Consider the following 23,035-nt stretch of genomic DNA (forward strand, 5'->3'; position numbering starts at 1 on the left):
GTAATTATTGTAAGTACTAGCATAAGCCAGTGTATAATAAAAAACAAATATGTGATTCAGGTCATTCAAAAATACGTAAAATCATACAATAGATGTCGTTCATGTGCTACAAATTTGTCTGTAAATATAGAAACTGTATTTGGATCGGGAACAAGCATATCGTTATAAATAATAAAAATTACAACAATATACTAGAGACCATCTCAAATTCTAAAATAATTGTTTCCGATACACATATGTCCAGCCACATAAATACATGTGAAATAATTCTGTTAATATTGCCCTATGAGGACCTGTGGAATTTAAAACGAAAAGACTGTCCAATTTGATTTCCATATAGTAGCACTAAATATGCAGCAAAGGAGAACCAGTGCTAATGTAGCTTCTCTCTGGATGAGATGCATTAAGAATTTAAACATAATAAGGCACTTAGAATTACAAACATGAGTACATTCGATAGCACGTAAAGTTCTTCATGAACTAGAATGGAAATAACCGTAGGCACGTACAGTTTAAATAACTCGTGGATTCCACAATAGGTGGCACCGAACGAGAAGTGTTATCTATATACAAGTGATTGCAAGATGGGTAGAGGAAGAGAAAAAAACTTTAAGTATATGCCATCTAGGTTGATTTAATTCTTTGTAGAAAATTATCAAAATATGTGAAAATATGAACACTAAGGGGTGAGAAATGTTCCACAGAAGGATGTATATTAGCAAGAAATCATGTGGTTTGCATGTCAGGCTTCTGACCATAGATTTTCAATGTCACGCCACAAAGTCAATACAAAAAAAGGTCACAACAATACCAAAAATATTCCACATGATGTAGTCGTGATATGCCATTATCTGTAATTTCAAATTCATATCTAATAGTACACCAACATGTAAATATGAATATAATATAATAAATAAGTACAACACAAGGAAGGTAATACATGAAAAAACTAGCCGCGCAAATGCGCGGGTCACACTACTAGTTTATTAATTATATGCCTTATTTTGGCGAAAAGTTATATGCCTTGTTACAATTTGACAATTACAAACATTATTCAACAACCACCCTTGGGACCAAAACCAAGGTTGTCGTTTACAATGTCAAACACAATTTCTACAGATTGTTGTGCACTCCTCCCTATTATAGATATGCCGCTCTGGGAATGAAACGCCAGACACGCGATGCGCTTACCCGGCCGCGGATTAAAGAAGATGCCTTCATAACTGAGATCAAACTCTGTACCGTCACTGAAGCCGAAAATTACTTGGGGTATAGGGATGTTAGCAGGTGCGTCTGTGAAGTTGAAGCAGCCGCCGAGTATGTAGACATCCTTTGGAATAAGATACTTCTCAAACTCCTGCCGGAACACCCTAGTGAGGTTGCCGTGAACCTCAGGTGGGATGTATGTCAAAGTTGCCCCGGAGTCCACAAATGTTTCTTGCTTCACCGGCATAGCAATAAACTCATTGCCGACGTACATGTATGTTAAATCCACAAAATACAAAGACATGTGAGTCCTATGCCTAAACATTTTGGTGAATGTAATGTCGGAGGTCGACTCGTCCATCCTGCCAAAGGTGAGGAACCCACTCTTCTTACTCCTTGACGATGGAATACAGTATGAAAACTCATTGTGTGTCATATCAACTGATGGGGCATCCGTCTTGTGTATCTGCTGTGCTAGAGACATTGGGCCACGCCCGAGCCCAATAAGTCCGTCCAGGTCACCAAAATATCCCACATCACTAGTAGCACATCCAAACAGAAAATGTTTGACTGACACAAAGTATGTCAGGTTTAATTCGTCCATAAAGACTATACCTTGTGTGCTTGATGCGTCCATGTAGTGGGTGGAGAAGAAACAATGATCATTGCCGCCAACTTTGCACCTTCCTCCCGCCTTTAAACAGTTTGAAGATCCGCAGAAGACTAGCTTGGAGGTGAAAGAATCTGCGGGGGCGTACGATGCTCCTTGGTAGCTCTCCGTGGAATTAATTCTTGTCATGTTGCAACGGATCCAGCTGAAGTCGCTGCCCGTGTCAAATACCACCTTCTGAAGTACATCTGGATATCCAAACCCAAGCCAAGCTGTGAACATATCCAGATCACTTGTCCGGTCACGAGCTGTGATATTCAAATACTCTGAGGGGTAGAAGATGGGCGTCCCTAACAGCACACTCATCCGGGCTAGGTCATGGGTAAGGTACTCCATGGGATTCACCTCCTTGGGTTTGTCTGTGCGAATAAGTGGGATCTTCTTATTGGTATGTGCCAATGAACCTGCCAATTTGCAATTTAAATATATCCTTAATTATGCAGCGAATCTGTTATATAGTTAAAAGGATAGGAGATGAAAGGTAGAGGTTCATCAATCAAAAGGATATCTATGAGCATGTACATTTTACAAAAATGGTAGACCTGCCAAAAGTTTTCCTACAAGATTAGTCTACATACATTGATTTTATGTCTAACTTTGACCATTAATTTTACCAACAAAAAATGAGTTATATGCCACAAGAATATACTAAAACAAATACAAGGTACAACCCCCTAAAGAAGAACATATATATCTATGTACCAGAAATGAAAACGGCATGTATATTAGGATGTACAATTTTAATTGATTAGTCTACCCATATCACAGCCACAATATTATGATGCTCCCATATTGTTCCTAACTTAGTATAACAGTTGTGATCCTGTAGAATGGTGACTATTTTTCTGGCACCATTGATGCAAGGTGAGTAGTGTCAAAAAGGAGGAGCTACCTGCTTCTGGCGGTGAAGGAGTCCGGTCCACATCTGGAGAACAGATTGCCGAACGTGACTTTGAAGCCGCAGCAATCAGCAACAACGCTGAAACAATGGTAGTATATAAAACCACTTGTGGTCCGGTCTGAGCAAAGTTAAATTATAAATAAAATTTTGACATGAAAAACGAAGTGGTCTTGTATAAGGGAATGGAGGGAGTATATAAAATAGGAAGCAACTTAATTAATGATGAGGTTTGTTTTCATACATGCTTAGCAACAACACTTGCGACCAGTAGGACAACCAAATAAGGATGTGTTTTCTGAATGGAACATGAAGAGAGATTCCTGGGGTTGTTGTGATTCATATGAGTGAGCAACGTTGACACCTAATACTAGATATTTTATAGGAAACTGTTAAAATCATAAAATGCCTGTATATTTTTCAGGAAACAGTAGGTCTCTACAGTATATTGAAAAACAAGTGGTGTATGAAATTTACAAGAGCTATAGCTACTCCTGGACTGTCACAAGAATATACTAAAGTAAATACAAAGTACAACCCACTAAAGAAGAAGAACATAAAGCGGCATGTATATTAGGATGTACAATTTTAATTGGTTAGTTGAATATGCCATGCTTACTAAGAAAGGGTCTACCCATATCACAGCCACAATATTATGATGCTCCCATACTGTTCCTAACTTAGTATAACAGTTGTGATCCTATAGAATGGCAGTGGCGGCGGCAGGGGTATTCACGTGTATTCATGTGAATACCAAAGATTTGGCCCAAAAAATTTATTATATGTATTATTCGGCGACCCACAAGCCTACAGCCCAGAGCCCACCAGTATTGCAGCCCACACAGCGAGTCCAACACGCTGACCACCTCGGCACCTCGTTTCGCTGATTCGTTTGACCTCGACCCGAATCCATTCCCCAGTCCCCACTCGGTCGTTCGTTCCCCAACTTAACCTAGCGCCTCCTGCAGCGGCGGCGGCGAGCAACGGCAAGCGGAGCCGCCGGCGGCCGGTGTCCGATGAGCGTCCAGGTTCTATTCTCCTTGTCCATGTCTTCTCTCTCTAGTTCTCTTGATCTCTTCCCCTAAGAAAGTAAGAAGGCCAGCCCCCAGCCAGATTAAAATGATTACTAGTACTAGTTTGCTGGCGTTTAGTATCCGGACAAATAGCAAATCTGCAATCGTTCTTAAGGCCAGCCAGTTCCTAATTTAGTATCTGGTCACTAGTTTGCTAGACTGCAGTTTTGCTATTTTAATGTAGTTTGCTGGAGCGACCAGCAGAGCAGGTTGCTTGCTTCTTCCTAGTACATATTACTGCTAGTACATCTAGTTTGGTGGAGCGACCAGGTTGCTAGATTGAAATTTTGATATTTTAATTTTTAACCTACAATTTTTAGAGTGTATATTTTGGTAGATTGCTAATCTATCTTTTTCTGATCTTGTATCATAGATGAAGAAGAAGGGTGTTAGCATTGTTGCATTGTAGGAAAGAGCTTCAAAGGCAAATAAAAGAACTTCCACATCTACACCAAATCCTCCTGATGTTGAAGTTGAGAGCAGTAGCATTCCTCCTGATGTTGAGAGCAATCTGCAACTGGCACTAGTGCAAGCACATGAACCGGATGATAGTCACACCGAACCTGAGAGTGCCTCCCCAGCCCCAATTATAGAAGATGATGAAGCAAATGATGAAGTTCAATTTGAAGTAGATTTGGACGCACTTGAGTCAGATCCCGGGAAACGGATCCCCATCTCTAGGTACAATGTCAATGACCAGGATAAAGTTAGAAGGAGATACATCGAGTTGGGGGCATGTCAACCAAAGAAACATAATTTTGAGTACAGAGACATAAGTGGATTACAACGTCGCTTTTGTCCTTCTTGGTTTAAGGATTACAAGTGGCTTGAGTATAGTGTGAACAAAGAGGCTTCTTTCTGCTTTGTTTGCTATTTGTTCAAGGATAAAACAAAAAGCCCCGATGGAGATTCATTTATTAAGGGTGGGTTTAGAAACTGGAACATGAAAGCAAGATTGACAAGGCATGTTGGTGATGTAAGTAGTGCTCACGCTGAAGCTCAAGAGAAGTATGATATGTTCACTACACCACAAACATCAATTCGGGAGTCTGTTGCTTCCAACACCTCACAATACAAGGCTTTGTATAAACAACGTTTGACATGGACACTCAAGTGTGTGAGATTTCTGTTGCGCCAAGGCTTGGCATTTAGAGGACATGATGAAAGTGAAGACTCACTAAATAAAGGAAATTTCCTTGAGCTTCTAAATTGGCTAGCAGGAAATTTTGAAGAGGTTGACAGGGTTGTTCTCAATAATGCTCCACGGAACTGCAAGATGACTCACCATGATATACAACAAGAGGTGATAAAATGTTGTGTACAAGAGACTACTAAACTAGTCATTGAAGAACTTGATGGTGGTCATTTTGCAATACTTGCAGATGAGTCTAGTGATGTGTATCAGAATGAACAGTTGGTTGTTTGCTTGCGTTATGTTGATAAGAAAGGAAGGGAGGTTGTAAGTTTTCTTGGTCTTGCTCATGTTGAAGATACTACCTCTCAGACACTAAAAGCTGCAATTCAGAAAATGCTTATGGACTACAATTTAACCTTTGCAATGGTTCGTGGGCAAGGATATGATGGAGCTAGTAACATGAGAGGTAATGCTAATGGCCTGAAAAAACTGATTATGGATGAGTCCCCTTCTGCCTACTATGTTCATTGTTTTGCCCATCAACTACAGTTAACTCTTGTTGCTGTTGCTAAGGAGAGTGGTGATTGTACTTGGTTCTTTCAGCAGCTTGCACACTTGTTAAATGCTCTTGGCATGTCTCGTAAAAAGATGAGAATGCTTCGGATAGCTCAGGCTGAAGAACTCATTAATGCATTGGAATTGGAAGAAGTAGAAACAGGGAGTGGGCTGAATCAGGAAATGGGTTTGGGAAGGCCATGTGATACACGTTGGGGCTCTCACTTCAAAACTGTGAACCATGTCATCTCTATGTATGATGCACTACGACGAGTCCTTCGCAAGATTGGAGACGAGTACCATGGTGCGGAGGCACAAGCGGCTCTATCCATAGAGACAATATTTCGATCATTTGAGTTTGTTTTCATGGCACACTTGATGCAAGAAATATTTGGATACACAGATGAGTTGTGTAGAGCTTTACAAAAGCAAGACGAAGATATTGTTCATGCTATTGAGCTTGTTGGTGACACAAAGTATTACTTGGAGGCTTTGAGGACCGATGCTGGATGGGATGATTTTCTCACAAAGGTCACATCTTTTTGTACAAAGCATAAGATCAAAGTTGTTGATATGGAGGGTCCTTACTTTCCTGTTGGCCGGCCTAGAAGGGGTTTATGTAATGGTGTGATCAATTACCACCGCTTCAAGGTTGATATGTTTGTGGGTGTCATTGATAGGCAAATCAGTGAGCTGAATGGCAGATTTGATGAGGTAAACACGGAGCTACTTTCTTGCATGGCAGCATTCTGTCCACTTCATCTATTTGCTGCTTATGACCAAGATAAGTTGGTTAGGCTTGCTACAAAGTTTTATGCTTCTGATTTTACAAGTGATGAACTGGCAAGACTTCCATGGCAACTAAACATGTATGTTATTAATGTGCGTAGAGATGAAAGGTTTCAAAACCTGAAAAATCTGTGTCAGCTTTCAGTTATGCTTGTTGAGACAAACAAGCATGAACAATATCATATTGTTTACAAGCTTCTTAAGTTGGTATTGATTCTGCCAGTAGCTACTGCTAGTGTTGAAAGGGTGTTCTCTTCAATGGGCCATGTGAAGAATAAGCTAAGGAACAAAATGGGTGATGAATATTTGAACAATTGTTTGGTTACATTTGTTGAGAGAGAATTTTTCAATCAAGTGAAGGATGAAGATGTATCAATCTCTTCCAAAAAGGCGACCGCAAAGTTATATTGTAAGAAGGATATCATCACTTTATCAATCAAAAGATACTTATGTATTCATGTCGTTATGGTCTGATACATTGAAATATTGCTATTGCCGTTATGCTAGTGTTGTTTTGTTCATATATTGCTAGTGTTGTGTTGTTTGGTTCATATACTACATTTAGAGCAAAAAAAATTTGGATGAATACCCAGGCTTCATTTCCTGGCGCCGCCACTGTAGAATGGTGACTATTTTTCTGGCACCATTGATGCAAGGTGAGTAGTATCAAAAAGGAGGAGCTACCTGCTTCTGGTGGTGAAGGAGTCCGGTCCACATCTGGAGAACAGATTGCCGAATGTGACTTTGAAGCCGCAGCAATCAGCAACAACGCTGAAACAACGGTAGTATATAAAACCACTTGTGGTCCGGTCTGAGCAAAGTTAAATTATAAATAAAATTTTGACATGAAAAACGAAGTGGTCTTGTATAAGGGAATGGAGGGAGTATATAAAATAGGAAGCAACTTAATTAATGATGAGGTTTGTTTTCATACATGCTTAGCAACAACACTTGCGACCAGTAGGACAACCAAATAAGGATGTGTTTTCTGAATGGAACATGAAGAGAGATTCCTGGGGTTGTTGTGATTCATATGAGTGAGCAACGTTGACACCTAATACTAGATATTTTATAGGAAACTGTTAAAATCATAAAATGCCTGTATATTTTTCAGGAAACAGTAGGTCTCTACAGTATATTGAAAAACAAGTGGTGTATGAAATTTACAAGAGCTATAGCTACTCCTGGACTGTCACAAGAATACACTAAAGTAAATACAAAGTACAACCCACTAAAGAAGAAGAACATAAAGCGGCATGTATATTAGGATGTACAATTTTAATTGGTTAGTTGAATATGTCATGCTTACTAAGAAAGGGTCTACCCATGTCACAGCCACAATATTATGATGCTCCCATACTGTTCCTAACTTAGTTTAACAGTTGTGATCCTATAGAATGGTGACAATTTTTCTGGCATCATTGATGCAAGGTGAGCAGTCTGCACAAAGGAGGAGGTACCTGCTTCTGGTGGTGAAGGAGTCCCGCCCTCATCTGGATAACTGATTGCCGAACGTGACTTTGAAGCCGCAGCAATCAGCAACAACGCCACAACGATGGTAGTTAAGAAGAACTTCATTTGTACGTAAGTGGATATCAAATCTCAATTCTCAAATCACTTGTGTTCTTTTTATACAAGCATTAGAATGGTCCGGTCTGAGCAAATAAGTGAAGTTTGTTATGGGCATGCGGTGATCTTTACGTGGTATGGACGCACCCGCAAGCAGTTGCAACCATACTTGAGGCAAGGCATCTTTGCATGATATGTGTTGGTAAGACTGTTGGTACATTTGCATGAATCGGACGTATTCAGACTGTTGGTCAGACTATTGTACTCCCTTTAATGGCGTACAAGTGTGGGTCCCCCATGTCAGGTTCTGTGAGACAAAATTAGTGAAAAACGTGCACATGGGATTCAATCCTGATACAATACATTAGACTACCCACAATGGGAGTAATATATATAGGTGTTAACATCACACATATTTAGACAAAATAGATGATATGATAAGTAATTAATGAAGAAAGAGAGTGATGTGATAGGATAGCTAGTTACTAGTAGTATGAATAACATCACACATATCAAGACAAGATGAGTATACAACTTAATAAATTAAGTGTTGTATGACATCACACATATGTTACTCTCCATTGTGAAGGTAGTAATATAGACTAGTAACATATGCATGGAGAACGGCCATAGAGTGGACCGGCTCGCGCGCTCCTGTTATCTGAACGGGCAATACAAGTCACGGGATGTGTGCCACTGACAATACCGACAGCCTGAAGAGAAATACGAAGCTGCAGAGACAACTGACGGCGGCTGGCCGGGGCATGTGTTATCGGAGGTGCGCGAGTGGTAGGCTGGTCACAGTGGGGAGGAACTTAGGAGTAACATCACACACTCCAATACAACTTTGCTTATGTGGCACGTATTTAATGAAGAGAGAGGTGCTTGTGGTAACTAGCTAAGTTACCGGAACATCACACATTCCAAGAAACAATGAGTCTATAACCTAATAAATACATCATTGCATGACACTACATAGATGTTCCTACCCACTATGGAGGTAGTAACATAGTCTAGGGAAGTGTGAAGTTACTAGCTTATGTTCTTGCCCATTGTGACCAGCCGTACAAGATTTTGCGGTCCCCCCGGGACCGTCTACTTTCACGGCGATTAATCGCTCGCAGGTAGGGGGGGGGGGAGTTTTGAAGTGGGGCCATGCATGCGTTCGAGGCAGGGAGCAAGAGTGCGTAATTAACCTCGAATACTTTTCCGTGGGCGCCGGCAGAGCTTTGCTATGGATGTGATTCTGGAGGAGACGGATGGGTTCGAGTTCCTTTCAGATCCAGTCGATGGGTAAGTTGCTTGGCCTCGAGAGATGGTTTTGGATCTGATTATGAGTTTCTTCTAGTGTGGATGTTAGATGTGCTTCTGATTCTTGCGCAGATTTCCAGTGCTGACTTCGGGTGTGGAGAATGAACTACTTGACAAGGAGGCTTCCAATGATGTGCCGGATCACGCCGCTGGTTGCACCGGTGACAGTGATGTGAGCGCCGCGGTAGTCGCGAGGCATATGGACCTGACCGGCGATAGTACTTGCTAGAATGCCTTGTTAGGAAATAAACCACGAGTGTGTCGTGGCGTGTGTGCCAGGGTCAGTCGCGTGCGTGCGCAGTGGAGATACGTCCAACAGCTACAAAATCAGCCGCATCGTAGTTTGTTAGTGGGATGCACGAGCGATGGATAAGGACGTGCATGTAGTGGTTTTGTTAGGGCATGTACATCAGTTTAGACGCCTGTTGTCTGCAATGATCCTCCATGTCATCTGTAGACAGCGGTAAAGACACCTCGTACAATAGACCGTCCTTTCTTACTATCTGTAACATCCTAAAATTAGTAAATATGTTAATTAGTCTACGAAATTAAATCCCATCCAACTCCGGCCGAACCCACCGCTCCTACTCTTTACAAAAGGGCACTAGTAGAAAATAGGGCTTTGGTCCAGGCCGGGTCAGCCCATTAGTCCCGGTTCAGTCTAGAACCGGGACCAATATGGGCATTGGTCCCGGTTCGTGAGCCCAGGGGGTCGGCCGAGCCACGTGGGCCATTGGTCCTGGTTCATCTGGACCTTTTGGTCCCGGTTGGTGGGATGAACGGGACCAATGGGCCTCGCTCCTGGCCCACCATCATTGGTCCCGGTTGGTGGCTTGAACCGGGACCAAAGACTCCCCTTTAGTCCCGGATCTTGTCACCAACCGGGACCAATGAGGTGCCTATATATACCCCCTCGCGCAAGAGCAGAGCACAGTGCTTTATTTTTTCTGGCCGAGGGGGAGAGGGCTTTGTGGTGCTTTAGCTCATCTTCTATGCACATGAGGTGTTCGATGGAATGCCCGAGCCACACTACTTAAGCTTTCTCCTCTCGAAGCTCGACCTCCAAGCTTCATTTTCCTCGAGATTTGTCTAGATTTAGCGGTCCGTCACGCCCCGTCCCCGTCTTCACCGCCGTTGATCACCCGCGCCGATCTCATCACCGACACCACCGTGGTGAGCCTCTTGTTCTTATCTTCTTTCTGAAAGGAAAAATATTCTTACTTGTATGTTTAGATAGATACTTGTATCATTTTCTTACATTTATTATTGCATCTTATATAGTGCGATGGTTTTGGTATCCGCCCCCGTCGGCCCTCGTCCTGTCTATGATTCGGATGTGGTATGTATATTATCTTTATAACTATTGGTTCATTTATTGTTTATGAAAATTATGCCGACCAACGTGACATAGATTTTATTTATCTAGGATGTATGTGAATCGGAAATGCCAACCGACCCTATTGTCGAGAGGTTAAATTTAGTTAAAGAAGAAAACAATTTGTTGAAGGAAAAAATAAAAAAAATGAGGAGGAGAAGATGATATTGGAGTTGCATGTTGCGGATGTCGTCGATGATCACAAGATCAAGATGGATGCAATGCGCTTGAAGATTAGAAAGATTAGAAAGTATGCCATTCATACCGAGGCTTGGTATCATTATACCGTTGGATCAATTGTTACCTTGGTTGCGATTATGATCGCATCTGTTTTCGCATTGAAATGTTTTACATAGTTTCAATGTATGGTTTAATTAATTAGATGCTCTGGAGAGCTATATGTTGTTAGATGAGAAGTATGTATGCACTTTGGTTTTCATGTGATGATGAACTTCTATTAATTTGGACACTTAATTATATATAATGCACGCAGATGAACCGGCAATGGATGTACGGTGACAGACACACCCGCGAGTACATTAAGGGCGTGCATGAGTTTCTCGATGCGGCTGAGACAAACAACCAGAATGGTTTTATGTGTTGTCCATGCACTGAATGTGGGAATACGAGGTCTTACTCTAACCGGAAAATCCTTCACTCCCACCTGCTTTACAAGGGTTTCATGCCACACTATAATGTTTGGACGAGGCACGGAGAAATAGGGGTTATGATGGAAGACGGCGAAGAAGAAGACTACGATGACAACTATGTGCCCCCTGAATACGGTGATGCTGCAACGGGGGGAGCTGGTGAAGATCAATAGGAACGAGACGATGTGCCCAATGATGCTGCAACGGGTGAAGCTGCTGAAGATCAAGAGGAACCAGACGATGTGCCCGATGATGATGATCTCCGCCGGGTCATTGTCGATGCAAGGACGCAATGCATTAGTCAAAAGGAGAAGCTGAAGTTCAATCGCATGTTAGAGGATCACAAAAAAGGGTTATACCCCAATTGCGAAGATGGCAACACAAAGCTCGGTACCGTACTGGAATTGCTGCAGTGGAAGGCAGAGAATGTTGTGGCTGACAAAGGATTTGAGAAGCTACTGAAAATATTGAAGGAGAAGCTTCCAAAGGATAACGAATTGCCCGACAGTACATACGCAGCAAAGAAGGTCGTATGCCCTCTAGGATTGGAGGTGGAGAAGATACATGCATGCCCTAATGACTGCATCCTCTACCGCGGTGCACAGAAGGATCTGAACGCATGCCCGGTATGCAGTGCATTGCGGTATAAGATCAGACAAGATGACCCTGGTGATGTTGACGGCGAGCCCCCCAGGAAGAGGGTTCCTACGAAGGTGATGTGGTATGCTCCTATAATACCACGGTTGAAACGTCTGTTAAAAAACGAATAGCATGCCAAGTTGATGCGATGGCAAAGTGAGAACCGAAAGAAAGATGGGAAGTTGAGAGCACCCGCTGACGGGTCTCAGTGGAGAAAAATCGAGAGAAAGTACTGGGATGAGTTTGCAAAGGACCCAAGGAATGTACGGTTTGCTTTAAGCGCGGATGGCATTAATCCTTTCGGGGAGCAGAGCAGCAATCACGGCACCTGGCCCGTGACTCTATGTATGTATAACCTTCCTCCTTGGATGTGCATGAAGCGGAAGTTCATTATGATGCCAGTTCTCATCCAAGGCCATAAGCAACCCGGCAACGAAATTGATGTGTACCTAAAGCCATTAGTTGAAGAACTTTTACAGATGTGGAATGAAAACGGTGTACGTACATGGGATGAGCACAGACAGGAGGAATTTAATCTTAAGGCGTTGCTGTTCGTGACCATCAACGATTGGCCCGCTCTCAGTAACCTTTCAGGACAGACAAACAAAGGATACCACGCATGCATGCACTGTTTAGATGACACTGAAAGTATATACCTGGACAAATGCAGGAAGAATGTGTACCTTGGCCATCGTCGATTTCTTCCGACCAACCATCAATGTCGAAAGAAAGGCAAGCATTTCAAAGGCGAGGCAGATCACCGGAAGAAACCCGCCATGCGCACCGGTGATCACGTGCTTGCTATGGTCAATGATTTACACTACGTAATCTTTGGAAAGGGTCCCGGTGGACTAGCTATTCCGAATGACGCTAAGGGGCATGCACCCATGTGGAAGAAGAAATCTATATTTTGGGACCTACCCTACTGGAAAGACCTAGAGGTCCGCTCCTTAATCGACGTGATGCATGTGATGAAGAACCTTTGCGTGAACCTGTTAGGCTTCTTGGGCGTGTATGGCAAGACAAAAGGTACACCCAAGGCACGGGAGGACCTGCAACGTTTGCACGAAAAAGACAGCATGCCTCCGAAGCAATATAAAGGTCCTGCCAGCTAAGCTCTTACGAAAGAAGAGAAAGAAATCTTCTTTGAATGCCTGCTTAGTATGATGGTCACGACTGGCTTCTCGTTGAATATAAAGGGAATAATAATTATGCCAGAGAAAAAGTTTCAGAACCTAAAGTCTCATGACTGCCACGTGATTATGATGCAACTGCTTCCGGTTGCATTGAGGGGGCTTCTACCGGAAAACGTCCGATTAGCCATTGTGAAGCTATATGCATTCCTCAATGCAATATCTCAGAAGGTGATCAATCCAGAAATCATACCAAGGCTAAGGAGTGATGTGGCACAATGTCTTATCAGTTTCGAGCTGGTGTTCCCACCATCCTTCTTCAATATCATGACGCACGTCCTAGTTCATCTAGTCGACGAGATTGTCATCCTGGGGCCCGTATCTCTACACAATATGTTCCCCTTTAAGAGGTTCATGGGAGTCCTAAAGAAATATGTCCGTAATCGCGCTAGGCCAGAAGGAAGCATCTCCATGGGCCATCAAACAGAGGATGTTATCGGGTTTTGTGTTGACTACATTACTGGCCTTAACAAGATAGGTCTCCCTAAATCGCGGTATGAGGGGAGACTGACTGGAAAAGGCACTCTTGGAAGAGACTCAATAATATGCAGGGACGGATATTCTTGGTCTCAAGCACACTACACAGTTCTACAGAACTCTACCTTGGTGACCCCGTATGTCGATGAACACAAGAACAGTCTGCGCTCCAAACACCCGGAGCAGTGCGACGACTGGATTACATGTGAACACATCAGGACTTTCAGCAGTTGGTTGGAAACACGTCTCAGAGGTGACAACACTGTTTGTGATGAGTTGTACTTGTTGTCCAGCGGACCATCTTTGACTGTATTGACTTACAAAGGATACGAGATAAATGGGAATACATTTTACACGATCGCCCAAGATCAAAAGAGCACCAACCAAAACAGCGGTGTCCGCTTTGATGCAGCAACCGAGAGCGGAAAGGATACATATTATGGTTACATAGTGGACATATGGGAACTTGACTACGGACCTGATTTTAAGGTCCCTTTGTTTAAGTGCAAATGGGTCAATCTGTTAGGCGGCGGGGTACAGGTAGACCCACAGTACGGAATGACAACAGTGGATCTGAAAAATCTTGGGTACACTGACGAACCGTTCGTCCTAGCCAATGATGTGGCACAGGTTATCTATGTGAAGGACATGTCTACCAAACCGAGAAAAAGAAAAGATAAGAAAGCGAATACATCATACGATGAGCCAAAGCGCCACATAGTTCTTTCAGGAAAAAGAGACATCCTGGGAGTGGACGGCAAGACAGACATGTTTAAAGATTATGAAAAGTTTCATGAAATTCCTCCCTTCAATGTCAAGGCTGACCCAAGCATCCTGATAAACAATGAAGATTATCCATGGTTACGGTGCAATAAGAAAATGACACAAGCGAAGAAAAAGTGAAGACTTTCTCCCGCAACTATTATGATGATACCATGCCAAATTTATAACAGACGAGTATGCTATGCCAACTTTTTCAGAGTTCATTTGAAAACTATGAATCTAGGTCGAATTTTCTCTATAGGTGCATCTATGTTCAAATTTTAACTATTCAAATTTAAAAACTAATGGCACTAACAGAAAGTTTATATTTTTTCTAAAACTAATGGCACTAACAGAAAGTTTATAATTTTGCTGACCTAAAAGCAAACAAAATTAAAAAATAAAGCAAAAAACAAAAGAAAATAAATAATACAGAAAACGAAACAAAAAAACTAGAAAAAAATAAAAATAGCAACAATAAGTATTTTATTGTAAGTAGAAACAAAATAAAATAAATAAAGCAACAAAGAAAACAAAAAAACTAAAAAAGTGTTTTCAAATTTGAAAACTAATGGCACTAACAGAAAGTTTATAATTTTTCTAAAACTAAAAGCAAAAAAGAATTAAAAAATAAAGCAAAAAACAAAAGGAAATAAATAATGCAGAAAACAAAACAAAAAAACTGGAAAAAAATAGGGCTCACCCCTATAATATTTGATACGACTAACTAAAATTACCAAATTGAGTATAATGATAAAACACAGTAATATTAAATAGCAGGAAAAAGGTTGACTCATAAATCAATTTCTATAGTAAAGTTATTCATAAACGAGTGATTCACACAAATTTTAAAAAAATCAAATTTAAACTATTCAAATTTTAAAACTAATGGCACTAACAAATGAAGACATGGTTTTGTTGAATCCTTTGACACTACGCAACCTCCCGACCCCTCGGCGATCCTCTCGAACATGAGAGGAAGAAGAGGATCGCCGAGGGGTCGAGGGTTCCTGGGTCGTCGAGGGTTCGAGGGGTCGAGGATCGCCGAGGGGTCGAGAGAGGTTTCCTAGTGTCAAAGTATTAAAGAAATCCATGGCTTCATCATTAACCGGAAGTAACCAGGGCATGACGAAGTCCTCCAAAATTATTTTGGAATGGTGTCCCGGATAGGATAATTTGCCTTCTTGTATGAATTTCAGCAAAGGCCTTCCAAATAACGATATTTGGAAGGTTCTTGCTGAACTTTGTATCAAAAAGCGAATATCCTATCTAGGACTCTGTTCCAAAATAACTTTGGAGAGCTTCGTACCATCATGCACATGTTACTTTTGCCTAATGATGAAGACGTGGTTTTGTTGAATCCTTTGACACTACGCAACCTCCCGACCCCTCGGCAATCCTCTCGAACATGAGAGGAAGAAGAGGATCGCCGAGGGGTCGAGGGTTCCATGGTCGTCGAGGGTTCGAGGGGTCGAGGATCGCCGAGGGGTCGAGAGAGGTTTCCTAGTGTCAAAGTATTCAAGAAATCCATGGCTTCATCATTAGCCAGAAGTAACCAGGGCATGACGAAGTCCTCCAAAATTATTTTGGAATGGTGTCCCGGATAGGATAATTTGCCTTCTTGTATGAATTTCAGCAAAGGCCTTCCAAATAACGATATTTGGAAGGTTCTTGCTGAACTTTGTACCAAAAAGCGAATTATCCTATCTAGGACTCCGTTCCAAAATAATTTTGGAGAGCTTCGTACCATCATGCACATGTTACTTTCGCCTAATGATGAAGACATGGTTTTGTTGAATCCTTTGACACTAGGCAACCTCCCGACCCCTCGGCGATGCTCTCAAACATGAGAGGAAGAAGAGGATAAAAAAAGAAGAGGAAGAAGAAAAAAAAGAGAAGAAAGAATAGAGGAGTTCTTCTCCTCTATTCTTTCTTCTCCTCTTTTTTTTCTTCTTCTTCCTCTTTTTTTATCAGGAACGAGGGTCGTCGAGGGACATAGATGTAGTGTCGTCGTTGTCGATATATACCCCCTCCCGATAGCTTACTATGATTAGGTAGCTAGTTCTACGTTTGGCACTAATATATCCATCTGTCATGTTTGAATAATAATTTCCATGTTGTAAATATTTGTAGAAACTATGGACACCGCCCTAGACGAAGCAAAAGAAGCGTTGTTGAGGGACATAATCGCAGAAGGAAGTGATGCCGTCTCGTTGTTTCTCAATGAAACCGATGGTCTGGAAGGAGAGGGTGAACAAGCTGGCTACGGTGACCTAATGCCGGTGCAAGAAGAAGAACCTGAGGACGGCTCCGGTGACCCAATGCCGGTGCAAGAAGGAGACCGTGATGACGGCTCCGGTGACCGAACCGAGTCCGGCCAGGTATATATATTAGTTAAGCCTGTGCTGACTAGCTGATTGATGCATTCATTGTTTTGGTATGTACACATATTAATTAAGTCTTTGTTCTTTTTTCTAGCCCTCCGGATCGAGCACAACTTCGGTAAAGAGACGAGGCCCGAAGAAAAAATTGAGCTCGGATGAAAAGTTTGAGATCATAGCAATCGCGCCCGACGGCCAACCGATTGAACCCCTCCGGACAAAGAGTGCATTTTTTGCTCAGTGCGGGGTTCTGGTTAGGGACAAGATCCCGATAAGCATCCAGCAATGGTTTAAGCCGGCTACAGAAGACCCTGAGGTGTCTTATGTCAATGATATGCAGAAAAATAATCTTTGGACTGAGCTGAAGTCAAATTTCACCCTACCGCCAGAGGATAATCCAGAGAACCCAGTTAAAGAGAAATTAATCAAGTCTTTTGCTCTTAAGAGGATGGCAGAACTATTCAGGAGGTGGAAGAAAGAGCTGAATAAGTTTGTCGAAAATAATGAGACACCAGAATTCAAGGGCAGATATGAGAAGATCAGAGATCACTGGCCCGCATTTGTGGCCCACAAGACATCGGAAAAGAGTAAGAAGATGTCGGCGACAAACAAGCAAAATGCTGCGAAGAAGATGCTTCACCATCGCACGGGGTCAGGTGGCTACCTCGTAGCCTGGCCTAAGTGGGCCAAGACTGAGAATGATCAGGTTGATAAAGGGATCAAACCAGAGACAATTAGCTGGCCAGACCGTTGCCGGACTTGGTTCTTCGGGGCTGGCGGAACCTTGGACCCTGTAACAGGGAAGTGCATTTGGACGAACGATCAAATGGACATACGAGTCAGGAAGCTTAAGCAGTATATCGAAGCAGCGCAGCAAGGGAGGTTCTTTCCAGACAGAGAGAACGACGAGCTCACAATGGCCCTCGGGAATCCTGAGCACCCTGGACGGACACGAGGCACGCCAGGCTCCATTCCGTGGAAGGTTGGGTTTCCGGACGCAGGCGGTTACAAATCCCATGAGAGGAGGAAAAAAGTGCAGCAGGCCCAAATGCAGGCGCTGCAAGCAAGGGTAGACGTGATAGAGGAACGAGAAGCAAATCGCAGCAAACATACTGCCGAAGCCTCCCCCGAAGCTACCCCGCCATCTCAGCGCAGAAGCAACGTGGCTTCCACCGAGCTGCTTCAGCCGGAGCATGCCTTGATGGCTCCTGCCAGCTATCCCGTGGATGCTATCACGGAGTCTCAAAATTGCCACCTTATGACGCAATGGATGAATTAGAAGGTCAAGGCGGCTGTTGGCTCTGTTTATCCTACTGAACCCGGCGCAACTTTTCACTGCCGGCCGATTCCAGAAGGATATGCTAGGGTGATGGTGGATGAAATAACGGAGGGATTTGAGGACCTCCAGCTTGACCATCCTACCGGTGAAAGGGAGACTCGGCTGGGGTCTGCTCTGAAGACTCCATGCCTATGGCGGAAGGAGCTCATCAACCTTCCGAACTGGACGCCTCCGCCTCCTCCTCCTCCTCCGGCGAGTCAGGGCACTCCGCCTCCTCCACCGCCTCCTCCTCCGGCAAGTGACGATCAGGGCCCTCGGCCGGCTCCTTCTCCGGCGCGTGGCGGCACTCCGCCTCCTTCTCCGCCTGCGCCGACGCGCCCGAGCAGCCAGCCTCCTCCTTCTCCGCCTCGTCAGCAAGGGCGGAAGAGACCTGCCGCCGCACCAGATTCTCCGGCACATCGTTGTCCTTCTCCTCCGCCTCGTAAGCAAGTAAAGAAGACAACCGCTCCGTCCGCTCGGTCGGCATCTAGCAGTACAACCAGAGGCGGGAGGACATACAGATTCGGTCCTTCTCTGAAGTCTCCAGAGAAGTTACCATATGAGAGGACCCCGGAGGAGAACGCCGAGATCGCGCGAACCGAAGTGGATGACTGGTTTCAAGGGTTGAGAGGAAAGAGACATCCACCTCTGGAGGAGAAGGTAGATCCGGTGAAAGTGAAGCCCACTCTGGCTGCCCTGGCAAAACCACCCAAGTCTCCGCCGAAAGGCAACTATGAGCGCATTATTGCAAAGACATGGGCCGAAGCAGAGCGGTCGGGAAGTACAGTCAGTGATCAAAGGCTGAAAGAACGACGAGCAGCTGGGAAACAAATTGCCCAGCTCGGCGAACAAGCGAAGCAATCGTGCCCCCCCTCAAGGTGCCTAGCGACATCGTCGATCCGAGGATGGTGCCCGGTTATGGCAATGTTGACGATTACCTGCCCGATGATGTACATTGTGATACCATGGAGGTGCAGATACACAGATACGAGTACAGGAAGCCTCTCGTCAAAGATGAAAAATCTTTAACAACGATGATGCGAAGATTACATGATTGGTACTTGAAAATCTGCAGAGAGTCTGGGGGAGGAGTACTTTGTATGCGAGAGTTAAACCGGAGCATGACCTCGTTGGAACTGAACTGTTGCCTATTCCATTTGAGGAGTTCTATCAGTTTTTCAATCAATTGGCCCTCGATAAAACAACGATCACCTGCTACTGTCTGTAAGTACTACTACTTCTGTCACTAAGTCTCTCTATATAGCTCATCTCTTTCATTGCATGTATTTATAATTATCCTCACTATATTATGCAGAATGAAGATCACTGAATTAAAGAAAAGACAAATCGGTGATATTGGGTTCATTAACACATATCTCATAGATGCAACTGAGGTTCAACATCGTCCCGGAGATACCGAGGCCAACTTGCTACGATCATTCAAAAAAAATGAAAACAAAGATATAATACTCTTTCCTTACAACTTCAAGTGAGTGTTACTGTCTTGTGCATATTCGGTTTCCCTTACATATTAGTCCAGGTTATAGTAATGTAATTGATGAGTTATGCATGCGTGTGCAGTTTCCACTATATTCTCCTAGAGATTAGGCTTGGGCAGGGAGTAGTAACCGTCTTGGACTCTAAACGAAAAGATCCCCAGGAGTATGCGGACATGACTGAAATCCTCAAGAAGTAAGTTAAATCGATCATTATCCACCATATCAGCAACTTTGTTCATTTCCTCATATCAAGTTATTGTTTTCTTTGTCCGGCAGGGTTTGGAGAAAATTCACCAAAACGGTTCCGGGACTGCCGAAGGAGCTGGAATTTAGACACCCGAAAGTAAGTACTATAGTAGCATGTTCCGTGCATCTCCTAGTGATTGAAGCGCTAGTTTCATCAATACCATTTAGCATTCTTGCTTATCAGTTTGATTGACCTCTATTTCTTGTAAAGTGGTTGTGGCAGGAAAAAGGGAATGATTTCTGTGGATACTACGTCTGTGAGTCCATCCGCCACACGACCTGTGAGCGGGGTGGGTACTCTGATGAACAATATGAAGTACGTAAATAACAACATTCACAATTTTATTTTATTACCATCATTTCTATTGAGTTTCATTCATTCATATATATATGTATTGACCCCCTTCTTCAAATTAGATATTTCGGAAGCGGGATGAACTCCTAGCACCAGCTCGCATGTGAGCAATTCAAGAGGAATTGGCGGCATTCTTTCTTGACCAAGTGATCGCTGAAGACGGAGAATACTATGTGGACCATGAGTCCGTATGATTATATTTGTAAGAGATAATTATTGTATATATGTAGCCGGTAGTGTCGGATAGATATACGAGAACTTGTTGTTCGACCAATCTCTCGGAGAAGGAGAGGTGGTCGATATCACTTCTCTCTGTATGCATATATGTTCATGACGATCTTCTATTTCCTTCGTTTGCTTACTAGCTAACTAGCGTGTCTAGTCCTCTCTATACGTATGTATAGTACGTAGCGTCGACCAAGTACGGACGTAAGAGAGGACACTTCTCTCTATTAATTATAGCTAGCTAACACAATATATGAAACACCTAAATTAACCCCCCAAAACCCCCAAACCCCCCTCCCCTTTCAAAAAAAACAAAAACCCCAGCCACAGAAATGCTGACGCGTGGATGCCTATTGGTCCCGGTTGGTGCCACCAACCGGGACCAAAGGGTCTCCTGCCTGGGATCTGCGTACTGCCCACGTGGAGGCCCATCAGTCCCCGTTCTGGATTAAACCGGGACTAAAGGTACAGGGCATTAGTATCGACACTTTAGTCCCGGTTCAGGAACCGGGACTAAAGGCCCTTACGAACCGGGACTATAGGCCATTTTTCTACCAGTGGGGGCAGTTGCCGTTTTTTACAGACGCACTCAATACAACGCTGGAAAGGCTGTCTGTAGCATGCGATTTTCAAGTGCTGCAGATCGTCGTTAATTCTACCTGTTAAATAGAGCACCTACCCTGCATAGATTAGGCATACAGGCCTTTCACCCCACTTTAGTAGAGGGGCGTACTATTTCTTTACACCCATTAGTGTGTAAGGGTTTCAATGCGTATTTTGATGGAGATCAAATAGCTGTTCATCTACCTTTATCCTTGGAAGCTCAGGCAGAAGCCCGTTTACTTATGTTTTCTCATATGAATCTCTTATCTCCCGCTATTGGGGATCCTATTTGCGTACCAACCCAAGACATGCTTATCGGGCTTTATGTATTAACGATTGGAAAGCGTCGAGGTATTTGTGCAAATAGATATAATAGTGGCAGAAACTACCCAAATCTAAAAGTAAATTACAATAATAATAATAATTCTAAATATAGGAAAGATAACGAACCCCATTGACGGGCTCTTTCTCTCTCCTTAATTTTTCTACCCCGCGTCATTTAAAATCCTAGCTGTAACCCCTTATAGACAGCTGATTGTACATCGTTGTACATGCCCTTAGTGGATGCATGCATGGGTTAGTGGCCTAATGCCGGTTAGTGCGTGTGTGCGCGCGCGTAGTGGAGCCGAGCATTGTGGCTGGCTTGTGAGTGTGTGCATTGGAGCTAGCTTGGGTATAAAAAGCCCCCTGTGTACTCGATGTAAAAGTGTTGCGGTATGTGCCCAGGGCCGGTCCTGAGATTTTGGGAGCCTAGGACGAACTAAACATTGGGGGCCCTCAATATGCAAGTCATTATAATATATGTATATATATACATTTATCTCAAAAATAATGTATATATAAATTATTATCAGTAACACTTCAATGCATCTAAAATCAGTATGTGTATCAAATAATTTATACATATTATCTTAAAAAGTTTCTTCTAACATTTCTCGATGCAAAGTCACTTATGGTGGGGTCGATGTCAAACTCATCCAATAATTTCTTCTCGATGCATAATGTAGCCAGACCATTTAACCTCTCTTGAGTCCTCAAATAATTCTTCAACAATTTCAACTTCGAAAAACTTCTTTCGGCCGATGCAATCGTCACAGGCACAGTAAATAAGATGCAATAGGCAATGGACATATTAGGATAGCAGTCAACTTCTCTCACATGCCTGAAAATCGCCATAGCAGACATTAAGCCATCTGGCAAAGTGAATCGCATAATCTTCAATTCAGAAATAAGATTATATACCTCAACATCAGATGAACCATTAAGAGAGAAAGTTTCTGCAAATTTTGTGCAACATTCTTCAAGTTTATTGTCACTTAATGACTTCAGGGTGCCCGAGCTCAATGAAAATCCGAATATATCTTTAAACACCATCCGTTCTTTAAATCTATCATTCGAAGAAGTGGCCGCCATATCAACCTAAACATTAAAATATTTAACTCGGAAAGCCTTCTCAGCTTCTAGAATTCCTTCTTCTTTTTCCTTTTGCTGCTACCTGATGGATAATTCCTCTTACTGGAGTACTTCAAAATAACACACACACAATGCTGAAAATAAAAAAAATGTTCTATCAATTATTGAACATTGTCGGCTATGCATGATGCATCAAAGGGATTTTTTTGTATCAGTATTATATGAATATACCTCAATACCTGATGGAGTGATGGCCGGTCAAACTTCAATGCGTGTGCATATACAATACAATACACAGGGGATTGACCGATTGCGCAGTGCATAGAGTCTGCGAAGGATTAAGAAGAGAACAATTGAGCGAATGCCAAAGGGGGGCCGGAATTGAAATTAGTGGCAAATATATACAGATTAGGAAGAAAATTACCAGGCGGCGGCAAGGAGGGAGTGCGTGCGTGCAGTGTGCCTGTACGGCGGCGTCGGCGGACAGCAGCTACGGCTGGGACTTGGGCGTTGCGTGACTCCGCGTGATGAAAGAGTCGAACAGAACAGGAAGGAAATCGTCCAGGCCGCTGATTGATCGTTCTTTTTCTTACGTGAAAGGAAATACCGCTGATCGCTCAAAACATTAGATCGCTGGGATCGGGAGATCGGGTTGCTGGCTTGCTGCTCCCTGGCGCGCGCCTGCCTGTATGG

At 43.2% G+C, this 23,035-nt stretch overlaps 1 protein-coding gene across 1 annotated transcript; it reads right to left on the bottom strand.

Moving 5' to 3' along the window:
• Positions 1–941: 941 nt before the first annotated feature.
• On the bottom strand, positions 942–7,915 carry LOC123059582 (aspartyl protease AED1-like). The gene is made up of 4 exons (XM_044482120.1): positions 7,787–7,915; positions 7,011–7,097; positions 2,769–2,855; positions 942–2,280 (listed from the first exon to the last, which is right to left on the bottom strand). Exons 1-4 carry the CDS (start codon positions 7,902–7,904, stop codon positions 1,055–1,057), a joined length of 1,518 nt encoding a protein of 505 aa, XP_044338055.1. The 5' UTR covers positions 7,905–7,915; the 3' UTR covers positions 942–1,054.
• Positions 7,916–23,035: the final 15,120 nt, after the last annotated feature.

The sequence above is a fragment of the Triticum aestivum genome, chromosome 3A, assembly GCF_018294505.1.
Source record: "Triticum aestivum cultivar Chinese Spring chromosome 3A, IWGSC CS RefSeq v2.1, whole genome shotgun sequence".
NCBI classification, from domain to species: Eukaryota; Viridiplantae; Streptophyta; class Magnoliopsida; order Poales; family Poaceae; genus Triticum; species Triticum aestivum.